General features: G+C 31.7%; 1 protein-coding gene across 1 annotated transcript; it reads right to left on the bottom strand.

Annotated features, from left to right (window-relative positions):
• Positions 1 to 8,144: 8,144 nt before the first annotated feature.
• LOC143075935 (uncharacterized) lies at positions 8,145 to 19,573 on the bottom strand. The gene is made up of 7 exons (XM_076251517.1): positions 19,512 to 19,573; positions 14,389 to 14,694; positions 12,540 to 12,649; positions 11,559 to 11,757; positions 10,354 to 10,458; positions 9,207 to 9,532; positions 8,145 to 8,462 (listed from the first exon to the last, which is right to left on the bottom strand). Exons 2-6 carry the CDS (start codon positions 14,666 to 14,668, stop codon positions 9,348 to 9,350), a joined length of 879 nt encoding a protein of 292 aa, XP_076107632.1. The 5' UTR covers positions 14,669 to 14,694; positions 19,512 to 19,573; the 3' UTR covers positions 8,145 to 8,462; positions 9,207 to 9,347.
• Between the last annotated feature and the right edge of the window lie 1,775 nt (positions 19,574 to 21,348).

The following is a 21,348-nucleotide window of genomic DNA, read 5'->3' as shown; positions in this document are numbered from 1 at the left end:
CCGTCAAAAATCAAATGAAGTTGATATAAGCAATTTTAGGCAACAATTTGGCCTTCAACAATGAGAAACACTCATAACTAAGTTGGCTATACTATTATACTACTGTGCATTTATATATATTTTCGTGTGTAATAATTTTTGATGATTGTTTGATATTGTTGTTTTTCCAAAGTCAGCATACAAGCTAATGAAAATATGTTCCTTGTTTAACATTTCATTTGTGGTGAACTTTTATCCAAGAAATCATTAAACAAGTTGTTACCCTACCAAAAATAATGAATCCACAACAGTAGATAAAGACTATTATTTCAGTATGCTTTGTTTGACTTCATTATAAAGAAGAAGATGTGGTTTAATTGCTAATGAGACAACTCTTCACAAGAGACCAAGTGACACAAAATTTTTACAACTATAGGTCACCATATGGACAATCAGTCACAGTATTGCATGACTGATGGCTCTATTCTTTTGTCTGTCTGTGCTTTGTAACCAAAACCTGATGGATAGTCACTTTTTATATCTCTTTTTTTATTTTTTTTATCAAAAGGATTTAGCAAAAAATGGAATTTGCCATACTTAAGCTGATATCTAAACTCCTCCTTAGATAGCCATCATTCATTAAACTTTTGAAGTTTCTTACTTGCATATCATGTCATGGTGCAACTCCATGAATATTTACAATCCAAAGTATTTTGAGATTTACATTCTTTTAAGTTTAGCTTGTAGTTCTTTGAGTTATAATGTTATTCATTGATATTCAAGTTGGCATGTATCAGTTTACTTGTAAGCACATTATAAGATAAGCATCTATAGTAAAATTGGTTTACTTTAGTTGTCTCTGGTGTGAGTTGTCTCATTGGAAATCAGACCACATCATATTTTTGTATAGACGAATCTCAAATGATTGTCCTGAAACTGATATAAGAGTCATCTTTTATTATAAAGCATCCTAAGATCTTGGCAAAAGCCAGATCAAGCGAGATAAGAACAGCAATACTAGAGTAGTGATCATTTCTATCTGTTTTCTGTAAACCCAATTCAGACCCTAAAATGTTTTCTTGCAAATTTAATTGACCAATGCCTAAAGCAAATTCGTATGGGTGTCTGGCGAGTCCTAGTTGTTTAGGTTAATATAAATATAACCTACTAGTATTTTTAACGATCTTGACTTTTAAGTCATCTCTAATTGGTATGGTAGAAACATGAGCTATACAGTCTTGGATTAAATAAGTTTTGTTGAAGTGTTTTGTAGATTGTTGTTCGTCTTTTCTTCGTTTTCGTTTTCTTTATGACAATAGCATTAACAAGTATATGATTACCAATGCAACTTTAAATGGGACAATAGCATCCATATATTGTGAACTTTATAACAGTATAAATATTTCTGCTATTCAATAATACACAATAGATGTATTTGGGAGAATTTAAAAAAAAATGGAATTCGATGATTTATTAGCTTAAAGATAGAGAGAGAATTAATCAAAAGATACCTAATGGATATTCAAACTCGTAGATCTATATACCAAACTAGGCACATGTTACAACTGGTTCAGACAATTTTGTTTTAAATGATATCTGTTATCTCCAATCCTAGTTCTGTGTTATGATTCTCAATAACCACCAACCTCAGAAAATTAATGTACATTATGGAAACATGAAATAGACAGATGCTTAAAAGCACATGACAGTCATGTCCGTTGTAAAAAAAAAATTGTTCAAAAGACCAGATAAGTATTGGATCTCGCGGTAAATTGTTGTCCAAAATTTGCACCCAGCTATTTATCACACAGACATTTCAAATATTATAAAACATATTTCTTCATGTGCTACTTAAAATGTGCTAGATAAAATGGAGCCGACATTTTAGACATCTACTAAAAAAATCGGTTTCGTGGACATTTTTTTTTTTTTTTTTTAATATACACGGAGAAGATATATATATTTCATCAGATAAGTTCACATGTGTAGGCTTCATCTATCCCGCTTGAACGATAACCGAAAATCGTTCTAAAGGTTTGTACAAATAAGTAATTGTTAACGTTGTTTTTACACAAAATATATACACAAAATAGTTTTGTGCATATATAACTGATAGCAAAGTAAGATGCATCACATCTATAGAGCTCATAAGAATTGAGAGAATATATTGCTAACATCACAATTATTTCTTCATTTAAAAGGAAAGACTTTAAACGTATAATTATCCTTTGCGCCCAGCATTTGATTGAAATTCGAACTAACGTTTAAATATTTAAATTACCACTCTTTATGTATAATTAAATCTTAAATCCTTTTTAATTATCGGGAAAAAAATCATTTTTTTCAGTACTGTACTATGACACAAATTACCCACTAAATATTTACAGTTCCGTGTTACCTATAAAGCGCTTCGTGCGGAGAAATAGATTGATTATTGATAGCCTAATGTCCAGTGGCAAATATTTCACGCATTTGAGGACAGGAGCGATGTTACAAATTACAGAAACTATTATATATGATAAAATTCACGTACTATGATCGTTAATATTTTATCAAGCTTATCATTACATGATTAACGGTGAGCTTGGATCTTCAGTATTTCGGACAATACAAGTCTGGACAAGGCTATTATTGTGACGTCGTCCTTTGTGACGTTGGTCTTAGAGTGTGGAAATGTCATTGACAACAGCTATGGCTCAAGATGGCTGAAGCCGAGCCATGTTGCCCCGAAATGACGGAAAACGTGTCGTTCGTATTTGAAACGCGTTATATAACACAAAATGTCAATCAAAGACTTGCAGTATCTGGATCCCTAGAAATATTGGGAAACTGGTCGGTAGAAACAGCTGTTATCGCCGAAGAAACACCCGCGAATACCGGAAGATGGCGTGCGAATGTAGAAATTCCAAGGAACACATCGTTTGAATGGAAATGGTTGGTTATTGAAAATGACAGATCGCGAGTTTACAGATGGGAAGAAAGGCCAAACAGAAGTTTGTCGAGCGGAACGAGCCCAGCACATGTCCGATCTGCATGGAATCTTGGAGAAGAAGTAGAAATTCCGTTAAAGTATAAATTCAAGCGGAAAGGTAAACTTAGAAAAATGATTTGTAAAGACGAACTACAAGGCAATCGCAATTTCCCTAAATGATCATTTGACCCTGAAAAATCGGAAGACAGAGATCGGTAAAAATGATCATATGTTTGCAAGCGGTGTTAAATTTGTTGTAGCCTTAATGTTCTGCGATATTTATTTCCTCGCCGAAAGCAGCAGTACTTATGTTGAAACTTTGACACAGATTTTGGTAAAATTTTACAGCTATATATCTAGATGAACTATTACCGAAAATCAAAAATGATATATGCATCTCTATTTTTTTTATGAAATATTACTGATTAGATGAATCTTTTTAGAGACCGCACATAAAATCGGCGGGAAAAATCTCATATTTCTAATCTATTCATGATTGATGATTTTTTTCCAAAGCTGATTTCAAAATTTCATCAAAACCTGTGACAAAGCTTATTTACTGTTAATCATATATAATCTATTCACTTTGATTCCACTAAAATGTTTTTACAAATTTTATGCGGTTTTAATACCGGTAGAAATATTCAAAGACAATTTTATAGACAATTTTTTAATCCAACACGTACGGACGTTTTTCATATCAACATATTGTAAAAGCTGCAAGTAAACATGGAAAACAATTCCTGCTATTCCGTTTGTACTTTGAATATTTTTCTAATAATTGTGACTCTTAACTAACACAACATTCAAAATATTAGTAGTGTTAATTAGCAAAAATGATAGAACTCCACTGTATGAGCAATTAATCGGTTTTAATTTAGGTAATAAAGTTTTAAAATAAAACTAAAACTTCTATACGAGAAATGAATGTGCAGTACATCCACTGATATTAGAGTACATGTAGGACATTTAGTTGGTTAAATACTTAAATTATACTCTCAGTAACTGCAAGCATTTATTGATATCTTATATTTTGTAACCATAATTAAGAATTCACTTGTTATTCATCATTTCGTTATTTTGGTTTAAAAGATAATTTAATTTTAGTGATTAAAAATAACCTATAGTTAAACACAACAACATAACAATTTTCCTATCGGAGGTCAGGAAATCGTTTGTGGTTTAGTTGTTTTGTATCTTACTGTGTTTGTTATTTCATGATTACAAATGTTTTTTATGGACGATTCTTTAAAAGCTGGCTATTCACATCGATCACAGTTTTCTTAAACACGGGACGATCTAGAACTTAAATGTTTCTATAACCACCTGCATATATATTAACTGTATATAGACCTTTATTGATGAGTGACAAATGTGGCGCAGGGTCTGTTTATTCTTCAGGGGTACCTAAAACCACCCCCAATTTTTTTCATATTGCTGAGTCTTTTAGTGTTCCATGTTGGGTTTTGTAAACTGTTGTTTGACTCTTGGTTGTTTTTCATTTAATGCAATGCATGGCATTTTTGACTTGCAAGTTAGAATGTCCAGTTGGAATTTATCATAACTCTTTTATGCGTCTTTTAGTAACACGATTAACAAGTTGAGTTCGTTTTTTTTAGCCTAACAATGCATACACTCAATATCTCCTTTAATTCATATTTGTAGATATTAAAATATTTTTTGTTTTTTTCATATATCAACTGTATACCGAAATTTTATCTTGAAATTTTGTTAGGACTGAAGACTTATGCAAGCCTTGATCATTTGCAGTTCAGTAAGAGAGGAGGTGATAAAAAGTACATATATTGCATTTTGATCTGTTATAAGCTTTCTTAGGGTATAAAATCAAGTGTGTATAAATCAGTCTTTATTATGACCCATATGCAAGAATGCAAGACACATAAGTATACGATGTATCAACATTCACATTCGCCTTGTGTTTTCTCTTCATTAAAACTATATACTGTGGATTCATGTTTTTTTCGGTACACATTTTCATGGACCTTTGATTTCGTAGTTTTACTAAAATCTGCACATAACCTTAGAGATAAATTGTACTTCGTTGAACACTTAATTTAGTTGTTCACCAGTACCCACAAATCCAAGGAAATTTGAATCCATCGTTTTATTAAACAGAATACTTTATGATTGACAATGATTGATGTTTTAAAAATGCTTTACAGGTACCACCAACAGTTGCAGTGAAGAGGAGGAAGAATGGAGTTATCTCCCTTCGGAAGAAATTTTACAGAGGCTGGGCAAAGCTACAGATGGCGTTACAGACAATGCAATTACTAATTCACCTCAGAATGGAAATCGAAACTGTTTTAGTGGAAACCAGTCGGAAGATAGCGAAAAACTACTAGGACCAGAAGAAAATAATGACCAACATTTTGTAATGAATGACTCTTTAGATCCAAAAAATGAACCCACAAATTTGAGTACAAGCATTGACGAAAGAATAGAAGAGGAACACAGTGAGGTGTTTGGTCCATCGTCGAAGTCATTGATTACTCGAGTGACAGAATGGTTTTGTACAATATTATGAATAAAGTCTAATAAAAAGTATTTAAAATTAACATATGCATTTGTAAATAACCCCTTTTAGCTCAGTCTCTTAGTTCATAAGACAGAACCTACTGGTATAGTCGTATAATATAAATAATTAATTTAAATATTAGCACAACCATGTTTAATTAAACGGGATAGATATAGGAAGATGTAGTGTGAGTGCCAATGAGACAACTATCCATCCAAATAACAATTAAAAAAGTAAACCATTATAGGTCAATGTCCGGCCTTCAACACGGAGCCTTGGCTCACACCGAACAACAAGCTATAAAGGGCCCCAAAATTACTAGTGTCAAACCATTCAAACGGGAAAACCAACGGTCTAATCTATATAAAAAAACGAGAAACGAGAAACACGTATAAATTACATAAAACAAACGACAACTACTGTACATCAGATTCCTGACTTAGGACAGGTGCAAACATCTGCAGCGGGATTAAACGTTTTAATGGTACCAAACCTTCTCCCTTTTTCTGATACAATAGCATAACATCACAACATAGAAAAAACACACGATAAAATATCAATTGGCAGGCTTAACTCAATCAAAAAACGTAAATTAATGCACTATGAACGAATACATTTGATCTGCGATATCTGAATGTAAATGCACAGTTAATAAAATATTAGGGACTAACATTCAAGGCCAAAAAGCAAATAAACAAGTCCAAACAAAGCCATGGCAAGACACCACTGCGAAGTATTTAACCCTTCGAAAATTATCACTTTTGAAAACAAACCGGTTTTAATAATACAGGTAAATCTTGAAGTTCATACAAATGTAGTAAGTGAAAATTAGAAAAGATATTCCAAATAATCAAAGCTGGTATATAGACAAGTTCCATTTTAATATAAAATAACAAAAAAGCATTATAAACAGTATCAACAGGTCGAATTAACAAGAAAATAAACATTTTGTTTTTCGCTCGTCGCGATTCGAACTCATGTTTCTTTGACATCGTGGCAACACTATGGCAAGCCGTTCTCGTCAAAACTATGTTTAAACCATTTTTTGAAAAATTTACACACTGAGAATTACAACAAAGCACACTGAGATTTAAAAACTTCAAAACGCACACTGAGAATTGAAAATTACACACTGAGAATTAAAAATTACACACTGAGATTTCATAAAGACGCACTGAGATTACAAAAATGAAAAACGCACACTGAGAATTGAAAATTACACACTGAGATTTCAAAAAGACACACTGAGAATAAATTAACTGAAAACACACACTGAGAATTTGAAATTACACACTGAAAATTTGAAATTACACACTGAGAATTTAAAATTACACACTGAGATTTGTGCGCACTTTTTATGCGCACATATCTAATTAGCATACTTAATCTGAATCAATTACAAGCTTAAAACAACAAGGGGACATAACTCGTTAGTCCTGCGATTTGGTTCCAAATTATTAATAAAAAAAACTTAAGAAATACAAGAACAAGAAAAATACCCACTTACTCTTATTACAAAATATAACCAAATGGTGAAAAACTTTATTAAAATTATAAGAAAACATTGGAACAATCTGCAAAAGAATGCAGTGAAATTTTTACCCAAGTGTCTATTATAGCATATAAACGTAACAAAAATATACAAGATTAACTATAGCGAAACCAGAGAAACAGTTGGAAGACTTTTGAAAAGGGACCCACGGTTTTAAGTAAAAATAAATCATCCCGATACACTTGTAGTAATGATCTGAATTATAGGCAATAATCTTATGAATATGAGCGATGTTACGTCTTGAAATTTATTACGAATGTTGGTTGAAGGAATCGCATTTCATTATAATGACAAGAGTTCTTGAGATCAAGATATTAATCTGTTGAATTATTCATCTCATGAATATTCATTAGTAATTTGCATATTAATCTCAGTGTGTATTTTTGAAATCTCAGTGTGTAATTAAGAATTCTCAGTGTGTGTTTTTCTATTTATTTCATCTCAGTGTGTCTTTTTAAAATCTCAGTGTGTAATTTTCAATTCTCAGTGTGCGTTTTTCATTTTTGTAATCTCAGTGCGTCTTTATGAAATCTCAGTGTGTAATTTTTAATTCTCAGTGTGTAATTTTCAATTCTCAGTGTGCGTTTTGAAGTTTTTAAATCTCAGTGTGCTTTGTTGTAATTCTCAGTGTGTAAATTTTTCGAAAAATGGTTTAAACATAGTTTTGACGAGAACGGCTTGCCAAACAACACCGCCTGTACAGTGTGCATCGCCCTACACCACCCGACCACATAGGACACCTCCTTAATTTGTTCTCGTCCTTAATATGCACGAACTATTTGCCACTAGACGTTCACCAATCAGTAATTCAATATCTATATATATTGATACAATTACATCACTGTTTTCCACGCTGAATATTTGTTTTCTGTGCAACTTGGTAACATGTCAACATTTTGTTTATAAAGCTCACCAAATTAGAATTTATATTTCAAATGTCTCCTAGCGCGGGCTTATATACTTCGTTCATTTTTCATAAACCTTTTACTTTTTTATGCATCACTGATGACTCTTTTGCAAACAAAACAAGCGTCTGTCGTAAAAAATTGTGTAATCTTCCATCTGTTTTGTAATATAAAGGGACTAGAACAAACAACAAGAAATAACAATGAAAACATGAAAATTAATCGGAGATAATAAAAGATAATAATAAAAAAAACACAAAAATCCCTGAGTTCTGTCTGATATTATCGGCTGGAAAAATGACAATTTAAGTGGACAGACTGATGAAAGACAATTCTCTTCAATATTCTTTTATGTTGTATCGTATCGCATCGTGTAAAACTAGTATTGCTCCATTGCAATTTCTTAAGAGTTATATCTATTCTAGCTAGTTCTTTGTGTTTTCATCAAACTGCAGTCCGTTGTATTCACTACGATATCAAATATCGAACCAATTAAATTGCAATTGTTTCGTCTAACTGAAAAAGACAATACACTATAAGATGTTCTGTAAAAATTTTTTTTAAAAGAAAGCGTTGTTTATAATCAATTAACTTATGAAAATGAAAACATCCCCGTAATAAACCCGTGCACAGCTTTACGATGATAATATACTACAGTGTTTTGATCTGCAAAGTGTGATTGTAATCCTTATAAATAGAAAAAAAACTATTCTATGACAATGGTTGGCCAGTTACAGAGAAAAATAAATGTTACTTATCTGCAGATTATTCAAACTGTAATGCTAAACTGGTCCAAATTGACTATAGTTTTCTTTTCTGGTTTATAAGCTCTTTATTTTTTTAAATAAGCTTTTGATTAACAAATAGTTTGGCCTTTATCATTACCGAAGAGGCCTATATCTAATCTGGCGCAGAACAATTGGTACCGTTCATGTTACTAGGGAATGTGGGTGATAAATATTTAGAAGCAGCATGCAGAAGACAAGAAAATGAAAAAAAAAACTTTTAAATTCAATCAGTAGAATACAAACATTTTACGTCCAAGAAAAGCGCAAATAACGAATGATATAAGATGTTTTTAAGGGAAATTTCTCACTCTTATGCTAACGTCTCCCATCGTGCAGATGAAGTGAAATGATTCATACTATAAACAGACTTTTTTACTATTCAGCTAAAAAATCGTGGTAAAATTTAGAAATAAGAAAGAATTTGAAAACAGACCATTTAGAACACGTATTTATAAAATTTTACAATACAAACCCCATGTTTTGGTTAAATCCATTTAGTTCTCAATATCTGTTCAATCATTTTATACTCTTTGATAAAAGTATTTATTGTAATTGAGGAATGTTTATACTTGACATTGACATTCTCTCAATTGGAGTTGCTTCTGCTTCAATTTCAAGGCAACATTGAAGTTGATTCTACCTCCCTTGAAGGTAAATTTAATATCTGAATTGCTCCAGTCTCATTTGAAGGTAAATTAAACATCGGAGATGAGTCTGTCTCATTTGAGGATAATACCATCTCCACGAATTCTCTTTCTGTGGGATTTTCAGATTCACTATTACACAGCTTTTCCTTCACTTAAAAAAATAATCATATAAATAGCATTATATTCTTATTTGTGGAATTTGCAAGCTGCAATATGTTGTCAAAACAAACACTTAATTCAATGTCAGCCTTGATAGTCAATTTTGTACCAAAAGAAGAAACGGACAAACCACGAGTCACCAGAAAAGTAATTACTTTTGAAATATGCCCGTTGAAGCTTATTTGTTTAGCAAAATGGCAGATTTCTAATCTATGGCAAATGTGACATAACGTCATCCTATACCTATAAAAACGGTGCCCTTGTTAATCACGGGCTTCTAACGGCACATCACATTTCATCTCTCTTCCTAATAATATGTCATATTTTCCGGAGCACTTGACATCACCCCCAGTTTTGGTGGGGTTCGTGTTGCTTAGTCTTAAGTTTTTTATATTATGCCTTGTGTACTATTATTTGTCTGTTTGTCTTTTTCTTTGTTAGCCATGACGTTGTCAGTTTATTTTCGATCTTTGAGTTTGACTGTCCCTGAGGTATTTTTTGTCCCTCTTTCCTATAAATCCTCCGCAAACTGTTGTCGAGAGAAATACCTTCATCTGAAATGGTGTTCAAATTTATGAGTTCCGCCATCGTTTGCGGCGGCGACGATGTAAAATTAGTGTTATACAATTGTGATGTTATATGTTCTTCTTTTCCCCAGAAAGGATGATGATTTTAGTTACCATGCTACCACATCTCATTTTAATTTATCAAAGACATCATGATAATGGAATATTTGTACTTACCTCTATATTGTGATTTATTGACATACTATCTGTTTTCTAATGCAACTTCATTAAGAACTATCATGCTTACCACATTTGTATATAAGGAAAGCTATTACTGCTGATAGAATCAAGAACCCAAATATACAAATAATGAATTTGGTCACATATGCAGCACTGTGTTCATGATATTCACCTGGAATTGATATAAAAAATCGACAACATTTTAGTTTAAACATTATGGCACATCCGTTGTGTTTGAATAATCAATAGCGACAGAGAGTATCAACGGTTCCAAAATGTTGATCAAAGTCTAGCGAAGGTCATCTATATTCCTTTTAAAGATTAAAGATTAATATATATCTTACCTTGTATATATTTCTAGGAATACGATTGCTTTAACGTGTATATTCTATATTTGGTTAGTAGGCGTTTTTTCCCCATTACCCGGTTAGTAGTGGTGTTGCATCCCTTTATAGAAACAACACGTTTTTTAGTAAAAAATCTGAAATATTTCAACAGTCGAAGAAATTAATATAGAACGACTGAAATAAATGCATAAATCACATTAAATTGAAATTAAAGCTAACAAGTTGTTATTGATGGCATTTGTTGTTGTATAGACCAATGGCAGTATGCTCTTCATACGAATGGTATTGAAGACTTGATCACTTTGGCAAGTAGTCTTAATACCACAAATACCACATGGTAATTTTACGGACGCCATCACGAGTTGGTGACCGTTATTGAATATCCAATTCACAGATGAAATCGGATATGTTTCTTTGTGGTAGCTAAAATTTCGTATCATTTCCAGAATACGACCTACCGAATTAGACTTTTTACTGGGTTAAATAACATGAGCAACACGACAGGTGCCACATATGGAGAAGAATCTGCATACCCGTCCGGAGCAACACATGTTGCTTAATCTTTAGTTTTCTATGTTGTGTATTATGTAGTGTTATTTATCTGTTTGTCTTTTTCTTTTTTAACTATGGCATTGTTAGTTTATTTTCTATCAATGAGTTTGCATACCACTCTGGTATGTCTGGTATCTTTCGCCCCTCTTTTTAGCTAGCCAGTAGGATAAATTCGTTACAAAATGTGCAAGTGACCTAATACGATATAGATGGGGTCAGATAATTCAATATAGGGATTTACTGACACCATATATATCGTATTAGGTCACTAACACAGTATGTAACCAATAATACGTATAACAAAATATAATTCAGCATAAAAGGTTGCGCGAATTTACATTTTCTGCACTTTCAAAATTTTTAATGTTCATACCTTCAAATCCACAGAAGTCAATATTCTGATGAAGAAGTCGGTGCTTCAGTGATCGAACTTGACATTCAATGCTTACATTTCCTTTACATTTATAGGATTTCAGGTCTACTGTGCTCTGTATTCTAACTGTGTTTAACCCAAAACCACTTCTAAATGGCCCTCTATAGACTGTGCCAAAATCCACTAGAAAAGCATTGTCCTGAAAATTGCAATTGAATAAACAATTTAATCATTATATACTTTTTCGTAAGATACAAAAATTTTAAGTTCCATACTAAATACTTACAAAAACACACATACATGTATAACATATCAAAATAAATGTTTGCCAAGGAGACAACTATCCACAAAAGTTGAAATGAAGTGGAAGTAAGTAATTATAGACAACCATACGACCTTTAACAATGAAAAAAAAAAAATACATAATGGTATAGTCGGCTTTAAAAGGACCCGACATGAAAATTTTGAAACAATTCAATATTGCAAACTGACAATTTTATTTATAACAACACAAAAGTTATTAAACACAAATATGACAGACATGGACCGACGACAATCACTAAAATACAGGCTACTGACTTTGGAATGGCATATACAGTATGTGGTGGGGTTAAATTATTTTGATGCCGCAAAACCCTCCCCTAACCAGGTACAGCGATGTAACTGTACAAAATTATAAAAATCAGTCAAACAATGCTTAACTCATTAGATCGAAACAAAACAGAAAATCATATAACAAAAACACACACCGGGCGTGGCAGGGTATTTATACATTCCTCCAAAAAAAAACAATACACCAAGTACTGATCTGAGAGTACTCGCAGTTACTGTCAGTTTAGCCGATAACAACTATTAAAAAAAACCAAGCATCCAACAATTTCATTTGAGGTAAATCTAGTATAATTAAAAAAAATATGACATCCGTTCCTTTTTTTATGCTCAACAGAGTTTCAAATATAAATCAACAATTTAAACTGTTACCTCGTAAAATAATTCGCACATTGATAGTAGTGGAAACACGTTCACTAACAAGTCTATCTGAAGTCTGCCATCAGTTTGGTCACTAAAATGCTCAACTACAACTGGCAAGTCTGCAAAAGATTGATAAACATGTGAATGCAATGGATTTGACTGTAGACAAACGATTGTTTAATTAATTTAACATATCTCATTTCTTTATGATGAACAAAAATTATTAACAGGCTGTGTGAAAAATGCAAACAGGATGGTGTAGATTTCAACAATATCCAACATTCCTGAAAGATCAATTATCTGCATGCTCGCCAGCTCGTCAACATTCTGAACATATTACTGTACGCCATTAAAAAAACCATTCTGAACTTGGTATGATTTTAAATTTCAAAACATTTCGTCAATAATTTAGATTTCGGTGATGTTTGCCGATTTGAGTTACATTATGAGTTTGGGACATGTTAAACTTTGCAACATTCTTTATGAGGATATGATGTCATTATATTCATTAATAAAACTACTAACAACTTTAATCACTTTTGTATATCATTATCGACATCTGCTATATCGCTTCATGTTCCATATCGAATTTTTGTAGACACATTTATTCGACTGTCATACAAGTGAGAGGTTCAGCTAGCTATAAAACCAGGTTTAATCCACCAATTTTAACATACAAAACGCCTGTACCAAGTCAGAATATGACAGTTGTTAACCATTCATTTGATGTGATTGAGCTTTTGATTTTGCCATATGACTTTCCTTTTTGAATTTTCCTCGGAGTTCAGTATTTGTTTGATTTCACTTTTTTTTATGACATTTCTGTAATGAATGAATGATAACAACTGCATTTAAAGTCTTATAACATTAAATTAAAATGTTGATCTTTAAACTGTTGGGAATTACCATTCTCAAATTACAAACACCTTATTCTCTTTTCTCGTTTTTTTTTTAATAGATTAGACCGTTGGTTTCCCCGTTTGAATGGTTTTACACTAGTAATTTTGGGGCCCTTTATAGCTTGTTGTTCGGTGTGAACCACAGCTCCGTGTTGAAGACTGTACATTGACCTATAATGGTTTACTTTTTTAAATTGTTATTTGGATGGAGAGTTGTCTCATTGGCACTCACACCACATCTTCCTATATCTATTAGACAGATTAACTGTGAAGTATAAATTAACTTAAATATATAATCGAATTTCAAGAGCCATGATTTCTGTCTTTTTCTTTGAATTGTCGACTTCGAGTTTTGTCTTTTGAATAAACATATTTGATCTCGTTTAAACAAATATGGCACATTGATTTTGCACCTGTCGGTAGTATTTCGAATTGTACCAAGTGACTGGATATATTTTAACAGATCAATAAAATAACACTTTATAAATTTCCGTGTTTGGAAAGCTCAAACCGAAACATTTGAAAGCCAGGAATGTAATATTATAAATTAATTAATAACCAAATATGACCGAAAGCAATTGTCTAATTAAAAAAGGTCAACATTGCCAGCGAGTGTTGAAACCTTAGAACATAAGACGTTTGAATATTGCAAACTTGACCGCTACTATTGCTTAAATAATATAGTTTACCTTTGATATATCGGTATCATTTTGATATGAACTCTTTTTTGATAAAGTATACCCGTTTATGATAGAAAGTTTGAATGTTCGACCTAATGAGGTGAAAATGGTCACCGACAAAATCACAAAGGTATTATTCATTAGGTTTCCCCTTTAACGATTCATTAACAGGAACTGTTTATCATCACCTTGCGACAACAGTATGAAAATACCGATTCACATGCGCTTGCATTCCGTTAAGAGACGACCATTTATATGAAAAAAAATAATTTTACTCACAAATAAAGTTTGAATCCGTAAGTTCTAATCTATTTGTATATTGCTGTAATCCACAAGAACATGTATAGTAACAGTTTGCATCGGAAAAATTAAAGCCTCTTATTATTAGATCATACTCATGTCCAGAATGATTAAACTTTATTTCATATTTATTTTTGTTTGAAGAATAACCGTCATAGTATAACATATGTGCATTCGGCCCACCAATCCATATCTTTACAGCATACGGTTGGCAAGATATTCCATAACATGTCAGAGTTACATTCTGTCCGTATACCATATATTCTTCTTTAATGTCCCATTTAACTAAAATAAATATAATGGAAACATATTTACCAAGAAAAATTGACCTGCTATATCTTCAACAATTGAACTGTCTTAATATGTTATAACAAAACCCGATGAGCTTATGATAAAATGTCAAGATATCGTAATATTTATAAATTACTAATCAAAGGTACCAGACTTATAGTTTGATACGCAAGACTCGCGTTCCGTCTACATCAGACTCATCGAGTCTGACTAACAGATGGACAGACGGACAGACTGGAAAAATCCACAATGGCAACACTTTATATTGTTTAGAATGATTTTTTTAGGATGAGTTTATTTACGGATAATTAATAAGGGAGTGTAATCTATTAATTTTAGTAGTTTATTGATGTCTGTGAATTATAAAAAAGCTTATAAGAATCCATAAATAAAGGGAACAGTATACCGCTGTTTGAAATTCATAAATCGATTGAGAAAAAAAAACAAATCCGGGTTACAAACTAAAACTGAGGGAAACACAACAAATGGTGTGCCAAAAACGATTTAGGCAATGTATACTTGGAGTTTTGAATATTTTAACATTTTATGAACAGCGATTTTAATAAAAAGAATATATCAATGATATTTCTAAAAAATTTCCCAAAATAGGACAGAATTAGGATAGAATTCAAGATTAGGTTTGTAATACTGATATAACATTTATTAATAACAATGAAAATTACAATACTAATTAATATCTGTGGAGAACTACGACACAAAAGAAACACATCATTAAAATGTAACACGCACAGAAACGAACTATAATATATATAACAATGGCAATTTTCCCGAATCGGTACAGGACATTTTAAGAAAAAAAAGTGGATTGAACCTGGTTTTGTGGCATGCCCCCCCCCCATTTTTATGGCAATGTTACAATACAAATAAGTGGGAGAACATATAGGACAGAGAAACACACGAATAATCGCTAACAAAAGGTACCAGGTTTAAAAATTTTAATACGCCAGACGCGAGTTTCGTCCACACAAGACTAACCTGTGATGCTCAGACGAAAAAAGTTCGAAAGCCAAAATAGGGACAAAGTTCAAAAGCATGGAGGACCAGAAACTTGTGCCTAATACGGATAGGGTTTTCTGCCTTGGATAAGAGCATCCTTATTACTTAGAATAATTCATACTTTTGCTAACAGTAAATTTTTATAAAATGACTATATAATGGATATACATGGTAAAACCGATGTATTGACTAACTACAGAATAAAAATGATACATAAAACAACCTTAATCAGCACATAAAAGTTCTCAGCCGAGTTAGCCAAAGCTATACATTTTGAAATTCTAAAAAAATTCCCAAAATAGGACAGAATTAGGATAGAATTCAAGATTAGGTTTGTAATACTGATATAACATTTATTAATAACAATGAAAATTACAATACTAATTAATATCTGTGGTAGTAATTAGATAATTAGTTGTAATATCTAGCTATGTCGGTGTTTCTTCTAAATCAAACTGTAAACCAAATATATCGTATATTAAAATTTAATAAATGAACTGGGTGATTAATTATCTTTACATAACACACGAATATAACAGAAAAAAATAAGATTTACAACTACAAACGATAAGTCATTTGACAAAATCCGATGAGAATAATCAATATAACTTTGTATTACAATTTATTTAAGTTTCGTTGATTAGTTTTTTACAAATAATATAGTATCGTTGATGAGTTTTTACCACCACTTGGTCGGACCATCGTTTCGTCGAAAAGGGATGGAGTCACCACAAATTAAGAAGTCAGCACTTTTGTGCAGATATGCAATATCATTGATATATTCTTTTTATTAAACTCGCTGTTCATAAAATGTTAAAATATTCAAAACACCAAGTATACATTGCCTAAATCGTTTTTGGCACACCATTTATGGGTGTTCGGTGATGAATGCTCTTCAACTTGTAATTTAATTTGGCGCAACTTATTCGTCTTATGTAAATAAGGCGCGTCTGAAATACTAAATCACAAGTCATGTATTTTTGGTGAGTTTTAACATATCATCTGTTTGTATTAAATTTGTTATTGATCACTGAATCCTCTTACAAAATTTGTTCAAAATTCTACGCATTACTTTACTTCCGAAATGGATGTTAAGATGGATCTTTCCTATCTTTTATTGGGGACATATGTACAATTCATATATAACTGAACATGCAACATAATTTCTGTCATGCAGGTCTTAGAATCCCTCCCCCTAAAAAAAGCAACGTAAAATAAATTATGTGCTACTGAACTGTATATACTTTCCGTTTCGCTTGTGTCACCCTTCGTGGTTTGGTTCTAATTTCAGTAATACCTTATGGTTAGTCGCATTCGGTGATGTCACAATCAAGGACGAATACCTTTGGCTGCCTGTACCAAGTAAGCAATAAGACAGTTGTTATCCATTCGTTTGATGTGTTTGAACTTTTGATTTTGCGATTTAATTAAAACTTTCCATTTTGAATTTTCTAGTAATTTTCTAGAATATTTTATATCTAAGTTTCGATACAATTCATCAAGGTTTGTCAAATTTTTAGGCTATTTTACTAGCTTTAAAAATTTTGATGATTATCATTGCTTTCAACAAAAAAACTTGGCTATATCACTGAACATGACAGCGAAGTCGTGCACGGCGGGTAATCTACGACGTTGTTGCAATTAAAACTTGCGTCAACGTAGTTTGGCGCCTTATTGACAACCCATTGCAAAATGCCCTTCAGTCAAGTGTTTTACTCAACATATTTTAAAACCTTTTACGGTCCGACCGTTCGCGTATGGTCGGACCGTACGAGAATATGCATACAGGTCGGACCGTACGCGTTAGGTCCAAATACTCATATGGTATGGAACATGTTTACATTGCTGATTAGCTAACACACTTAATAAAGTAAGTTATATGTAACAGGATGAAATTATTATCTAAATCAAAAAGAAAAACTTCACGCACAGACTTATCAAGAGAATGAAACAAATTTGACATGCTATGTCACATCACTCTATTGAACTAATGTCCTTTTGCTATATGATTTAATAATTCTTGTTTTTTTCGGCACCATGCAATGACATTCTTGATTTCCAATATGCAGATTCAATTTTGTGGGTCAAATGTTCTATATCACCCATAACATAAAAGTTCAATATGCCAAGTTCACTTGATAGTTTGTACAATCTTGCATCTTTACCAATATAAGTATCAACCCTATATCCTCTGATGCTTTCTTCACAGTAAAAAAGCTATCTTTTTCAAACTTTGCATTAGTTTCAAATACTTTCTTTTATCAAATGTTCTGATTGAATTTGTATTTTGAACAGGCTTCTATAATTTCTGTCCAGTATCTTCCGTATTCTTTCGCAATATACAGGATATCAAGTTCTAAATAGTTAAACCATTAAGCTTGTATTCCAAATAAAATTGAACTTTTTATATTAATTCGAGATTTCAATTATGTTGATCTGTATTACATGTATTATACATTTATATCTAATAAACGTGACCAGCCTATTACAATCAGACAGACCGTACGCGTACAGTCCGACGTACGCATATTTTGAAAAAGTACGCATACGGTCAGGACCGTACGCGTATGAACCAAATACTAATATGGTCTGGAATATTAACATTTGACAATATTAAGATATATGGGGTTCGTGTTGTTTATTCTTTAGTTTTCTATGTTGTGTCATGTGTACTGTTGTTTGTCTGTTTGTCTTTTTCATTTTTAGCCATGGCGTTGTCAGTTTATTTTAGATTTATGAGTTTGACTGTCCCTTTGGTATCTTTCGTCCCTCTTATATATCAAATGATGAACAACTTAAAATTTACTTTATTAGTAAACAAACCAAAAAATACACACCTCGGCAAATCAACAATAGGCTTTATCAATGAATTAAAGTTTCTTTTTTTTGACAGGTAGATATTCGATAAATACAGTAAAAATGATAATCAACATAACACTTATCAAAATATGCATAGAACAGTCTGATATCGTCCAGTTCAATGCAAGAAATAACAACAAAACATTTATTACATCTAAGAGGCACAATACACATACACAGCTTCAAACAAAACCGTGCACAAAACCTTGATTCCATATCAGTTTAACATTTATAACTAAACAAACAGTTTAAAAAAGGGACAGTCAAAGTCATAGATAGAAAATAAACTGTCTACGTCATGGGTAAAAAATAAAAAGACAAACCGACAAATAACATTACAGAAGACACAACATAGAAAACCGAAGACTAAGCAACACGGACCCAACCAAAAACTGGGGTTGATCTCAGGTGCTCTGAAAGGGTAAGCAGATCTTTCTCCACATGTGGCACCCGTCGTAAAATTCCCGTTGTAAGTCTATTCACCTGATTCTGTATGTGTAATATGATTATCGCGTTAACTTCTTATTCATTCACAGTTCTTTGAATTGACTCCACGGTAACAAGTTTATCTTTATTTTTGTTCAAAAGTTATGATCCTGTAAACAGTAACACGTCCTTAATTTATCAGATATAGTATATAATGAAATAATGAATTAACCCAAAGTTATTGAAATTTGAACAAAAGTTATGATCCTGTAAACAGTAACACGTCCTTAATTTATCAGATATAGTATATAATGAAATAATGAATTAACCCAAAGTTATTGAAATTTGAAAATCTTAATATACAAAGTACAGTATAAATATTTTGTAAGGTCAGTCTACTATAAATTTGGTTACACAATTAATAGATAATTGATATATCATTTCTATTGAAAATCATTCAAATGTATAACTCATTGATTATACCTTATAATAATCTAGAAACAACTTACTTGAAGTTACACAAACAGTTATGCATATCAGAAGAGAGTGAATTTTAAAACTCCATATACAATACATTCTGAAAATTAACAGAAACAGGTATATAATTAAGTAGCATGTACTTAAACATGTAATACGTTTAACACACACGTGTAGACGTTTATATTTCATACTTGAACTTAAGCTATATGCATTATATTTTAAAACTCAAAACCAAATGTTATCTTCTGGTACAAAAGTACTAATACTTTAGTATTTGCTTTTTATGTGATCTATCGAATCACTTAACACTCTTGTTGTACTCAAATGATCAACACGACGAGTGCAACAGGAGAAACATGATCTGTTTCCTCTTCTGGAGCATCATAGACCCTCAAAATTCGGTGGGTATCATGTTGCTCAGTTTTTGTTTGTTTGTTAAGGTCTGAGGACTCTTGTTTGTCTTTGGTCGTTTTTATTTTTTTTGTCACGACTTTGTAAGTTCGTTTTCGACTTTTACTATCGACTTTGTATCATCTGTCCTCTTTTCGGACCATAATCAGACGGACAAGCAGCCTTTCAATGTCATTAAACGGCTGGAAATTATGTTTAAGGTTGAACATATGCATTCTGGCATTGCAAATTATGTTTGTGGTGATAAAAAACAACACGATGTGTAGAACCATGGTCGCTTTAAAGGTTGATGATTTTTATTTTATATCTTAGAGAAATACTGTTACAGCATCATATTGGTGTATTTTGCAATTAAAGTTAGAATAATATAGAATTTTGCTATATCTAGCTATGTATAGAATCTTTACAGTTCACAAGTAAGACATTATCATATATTTCGAAATATATATCATGTGTGTTGAGTTTAAATAATTTTGCAGTATATTATTTAATTTCAAATATTCATCAATAAAATAGACATAGTTTGTATGTTTAAAAAATTAAAACGCTTTTACTATCTTATTAACACTTGTTTTATTAACTCCACCTTTGAAAACTAAAAATTATGCACACTCCGAGGACATCTGTATGAAATCGTAAAGTTTTCAAATTAGGATTGTATGAACAAATTTTCACAAAAAATAACCATATGGTTGTCATCTATGTCTTTGATTGATTATTGTTTAATTGTCAAATTGGTAATCATATCTTTTTGTTTTAAAACAATTGATGTACATTGATACAAGCTTAGAATATATTTTCAAGATTAGTAAATTTATTATACCCTTTTCATGTAAGAAATTTATTATACCATTTTAATGTAAGAAAGATTTACTCACACTTTTGATTATCTACTTCCAAATCAAAAGGGCAAACTATGTAGACTATAAATTTGAAAAAATTTCTATTGAGGACAATTATGTTTGAAATATGTCTATTGATACTTTGTTATACATTCTATTGTTTGCGTACACGTCTTTGGATTTATTTTTAAATGTCTTTTACAGTGAATACACTTGTCAATCACCCTGAATTAAGTCATGTGATCTTACCATGTGTGTGCTATTTAAATCACGTACTATTTAATCTTTTCTTACTAAAGGGAAAAAGATATGTATATTTTTCGTATAGAAAAAGAAGTTTATTAAAAAATGGTCTTTTTAATTTCAATATTCATTTAACATACTCTTACGTTTATATCGATTTATGTGCCAGGTTTATATCAGCAAAGAATTGAACGAGCGATGAACTCTCTTTAGCTGGTATCAGTCCAATGTCAGATCTAAATGCAAGTTTCAGCCAACAACATTACAAATCTGTAGTATATACAGAATGAGCGATTAAGTTATCCAATTAAGATAAGCTAGCTGTTGTATATAGAAAGTGATCAAAATAATATGTGACAATATGTTTGTT

The sequence above is a fragment of the Mytilus galloprovincialis genome, chromosome 5 (genome assembly GCF_965363235.1).
Source record: "Mytilus galloprovincialis chromosome 5, xbMytGall1.hap1.1, whole genome shotgun sequence".
In the NCBI taxonomy this organism is placed as follows: Eukaryota; Metazoa; Mollusca; class Bivalvia; order Mytilida; family Mytilidae; genus Mytilus; species Mytilus galloprovincialis.
The sequence above is the reverse complement of the archived record's forward strand: the minus strand, read 5'-3'. Positions and strand labels throughout refer to the sequence as shown.